Below are 3,945 nucleotides of genomic sequence, written 5' to 3' on the forward strand. Positions count from 1 at the left end.
ATGGTTGCTGCTTCTCGGGACAGCGAAACAGATAGGCCACGCCGGTTTTGGTCTCTGTTCGTTTTCTCTCCTTCTGCTGATGCTTTCTCTCGAGATGACGAAGATGATGGCGATGAAGGCGTGTTGTGCTGTTGGGGTTGTCGCCCTTGCCTCTGTGTGTTTTTCCTTGCTTTCGACAGTATCCTTCTTATGGCTTTCTCTGCCCTGCCTCTCTCTCGTTTCTTCTTGTCTTTCTTTTCTCATTTTTCTCTGTTCTCTCCTTTCTTGTTCTGTTTTTTTCTGCCTGTATTTTTCCACCTCCCCTTTAGGTCAGCAGCCGAGGCTTCTATATAGCCTATACACGGCTTGATTTAGGAAACAAATATTACATTAACTCTAGGGTGTATTCTCGGGTGAGCAGAAATAGGAAACCAGAATGTTTGATTCTGATTTTGTGATCAGCAGTGATTTCTTTCCTAGTTAGAGGATGGTGTGGCTCTTTTCTTTCCTTCCATTGGGCTAGCTGCTCCCTTTGAAATGAGGCAACAAAAACGTGGTCTTCAGCTCCAAAAATCAGGCGTGATAAGAAAGGAAAACAGCAGAGAAAAAAAGGAAAGAAATCAGATGGAGGGTGCAGCTGCAAAGTCCTATTTTCCTTATTCGGTGTGGTAAAAATCCTGTCATTTATGATGATCCAGACCCCCTCTCCAGCTTTCAATGTCCTTCTTCACTTCAATCCCTCATTTTAACAATTTTCGATTCAGTCCTTAGTCCCAAAAAATCCTTCGAATCAGCCCCGCGAACTTGGGCTATATCCTTCCCGCGGCAGAATTTTCTGCCCTCACGTTAGATATTCAAATGGGAATATCTTGAGCTTTTGATATCGAAATCAAGTGATTCAAAAGCCCAAATTCATGTACGTGTCTAGGACTAAATCTTTGATGAAGAAGTCGAAGTGAGATAAAATCTTTTTACAGAACAGAAACTGGCAGTAATCTAGTTGGTCAAAAGGAATCTCCGGGTCTAACTCAAAAACTGACGAATGCCGAGAATCCTGATATGACTGAGAGTATGAACTAAGAACGAAAATCACAAAAACTAGGCCAAAAATAGAGTTTCTTTAGTGCAGACTCGGGTCAATATCCTTCTCGCAGCAGAATTCTCTACCTTCACGTTAGATATTCAAACGGGAACATCTTAGGCCTCTGATATCGAAATCAAGTGATTCAAAAGCCCAAATCCATCTACACGTCTAGGACTACAACTTTGATGAAGGAGTCGAAGTGAGATAAAATCTTTTTACATAACAGAAACTGGTAGTAATCTAGTTGGTCAAAAAGGTTCTTGATCTGACAATACTGAGCATCCAAATCTGACTGAGAATCTGCTCTAAGAACAATGATCCCTAGGACCTAATAAAGGTGTATATCAATTTTTCAACATGTAATGAGTTATAGAATATACCTAGGATGGTCAGATATCGTACGAAACTGGGTCAGAATCAGAGCCTAAGCTGGAACAAAACAATTGCGACAGCAGCAGAACCAATTTATTATGCAAATTCTGAGGGACTTATTCAACCTTAAAGACCAGATAAAAAAACGAATTTAGCATTATGAAGACTCCTGATCAACCTAAGAAAACCTGATGATTTTGGTAGTAAAGGGGAAGGATAAAAAGAGCAGAAAACAGCTCAAACAAGGTTTCAAAACACAAAAATATTTCTTTCTGTGCTTTTGTCAATCTTCTGGCGAATATGAGCTAAACTCCTATACTCTGTTTAAAAAAAAGTATACACCGTCTCTAGCCCGTGGTGTCCGAAAATGAGTAACAACACAACTCATGTCTGATGTTTTGAAAAATGAATCTGAAGTTAAGCTTCAAAGGAATGCATTGAGTGTGCTGGAACATCCTACAGGGAATGAAGTGGATGATGATAACAATTTTGATACGAGCAATGGCTCTGACATTGGTGAACATGATTTCTACAAGGGCAGCGAGTTCCATAAAATTAACAAGTCAAGGGTTCGATCAACTAGGCTCTGATACCATGTTAAAGTAATTAAGATGAAACATAAAAGGAGGCTAGAATTCTGAATAAATATGTTTATTATGAGTGCTTAAGTTAACCTAAATACAAAGAAGTTATATATAGGTTAAACTGAAAATACTATTCTACCTTTAATAAATAAAACTAGATAAATATTACTTAACAGTTTCCACTGTCATTATTTCTTCATCAGAAGCGGCGAAAGAAGTGATGAAAACCCATGAAATCAACTTTGTTGAAAGACCTCATCTCCTAGCTGCAACCATCCAGTTCTACAACCGTAAAGACATTGCATTTGCGCCGTATGGTGAATATTGGAGACAAGTAAGAAAAATTTCCATATTAGAGCTCCTCTCTGCAAAACGTGTGCGATCTTTCAAATCTATTAGGGAAGAAGAGGTATCTAATTTTATTACTTCCATTTATTCAAAAGAGGGGTCTCCAATCAACCTTAGTAGGATGATATTTTCTTTAGGAAATGGCATCACTGCGAGAACAAGCATTGGTAAGAAATACAAAAACCTGGAAGCTTTCTTACCAATTGTTGAGGAATTGACGAAGGCACTTGGAGGTTTTAATATGATAGATATATTCCCTTCCCCCAAATTTCTTTACATGGTCAGTCGGGTCAGGTCTAGACTCGAAAGGATGCACAGAGAAGTAGATGAGATACTTGACATCACCATCTCCGAGCGTAGAGCCAACTCCGCTTTGGCGTCAAAGATGGGCAAGAACGAAGAAAAATATTTTATTACTTCCATTTATCCTGGTTAGTATATATTTTGGCTTTGTTACACGCACTAATTAATCAATTTTTTTTAAAAAAATAACCATCCACAAACTTGATGAAATGAAATCATATATGTATAAATGCAAACCAATGATCTAGACCCTATATTTTACTTACATCATGTTACTCCAAACTGAGTGAACTCAATCCTTTCTAAATTGTCATTTTTTACTTAATTACCTTTCAAGAAATGTTTAGTGGTGGAGGTTACACTTCGTCAACAGCTTTAGAGTGGGTAATGTCAGAATTGATGAAGAACCCGAGAGTAATGAAAAAGGCAGAGAAAGAAGTTAGACAAGTCTTCAATGATCTTGGAACTATTCCTGACGAAACAAGCCTTCATGATTTAAAATTCTTGAAGTTGATTATCAAAGAAACTCTAAGATTACATCCTCCTGTACCATTGATTCCAAGAGAGTGTAGGAAGAGATGTGATGTTAATGGATACGACATCCACGTCAAAAGTAAAGTATTGATTAATGCATGGGCAATTGGAAGAGATCCAAATTGTTGGAATGAACCTGAGAGATTCTATCCAGAGAGATTCATCAATGTTTCGACTTTGAATTCATCCCATTTGGTGCTGGAAAGAGGATGCGCACTGGCATGTTGTTTGCTATAGCCAACATTGAGTTTCCACTTGCGCAGATGTTATTCCATTTTGACTGGAAACCTGTTGATGGATTGAAGCCTGAAAATCTTGACATGACTGAGTCTTTTGGTGGCGCACCTAAAAGAAAACGAGATCTTAAGTTAATTCCCATTTCATATCGTTCACTCGTGGGATAAAAACTGCTAAATTATTTTATCGCTAAAATATGTTAAGAAATAAAAGTTGCATTTATCTTATAATATATGATAATTTTTTGTATATTTTTATTTTTCTTTTATATTTTTTAAAAATCAACTCAAATTGTCCATTTTCAACCAAAAAAGAAAACGAGGAAGGAGGTGGTGCACCGTCCCCACCTCCTCTAAATAATCAACTCAAATTTTATTTATATTAGATAAATTGTTTTATTATTATTATTATTTAAAAAAATAAAAAAAATAAAAATATTTCTTTCAAAAATTCATTTAAATATTTTGATTTTTGTATGTGGTCAAGTCTCTTAGAAATTAAAAC

At 36.7% G+C, this 3,945-nt stretch overlaps 1 protein-coding gene across 1 annotated transcript; it reads left to right on the forward strand.

The window, feature by feature from the left end:
• Window positions 1-3,608, forward strand: LOC133702787 (cytochrome P450 726A27-like). The gene is made up of 5 exons (XM_062127104.1): window positions 1-130; window positions 1,853-1,951; window positions 2,223-2,798; window positions 3,008-3,399; window positions 3,468-3,608. Exons 1-5 carry the CDS (start codon window positions 1-3, stop codon window positions 3,606-3,608), a joined length of 1,338 nt encoding a protein of 445 aa, XP_061983088.1.
• Window positions 3,609-3,945: the final 337 nt, after the last annotated feature.

The sequence above is a fragment of the Populus nigra genome, chromosome 9 (genome assembly GCF_951802175.1).
Source record: "Populus nigra chromosome 9, ddPopNigr1.1, whole genome shotgun sequence".
Taxonomy (NCBI): Eukaryota; Viridiplantae; Streptophyta; class Magnoliopsida; order Malpighiales; family Salicaceae; genus Populus; species Populus nigra.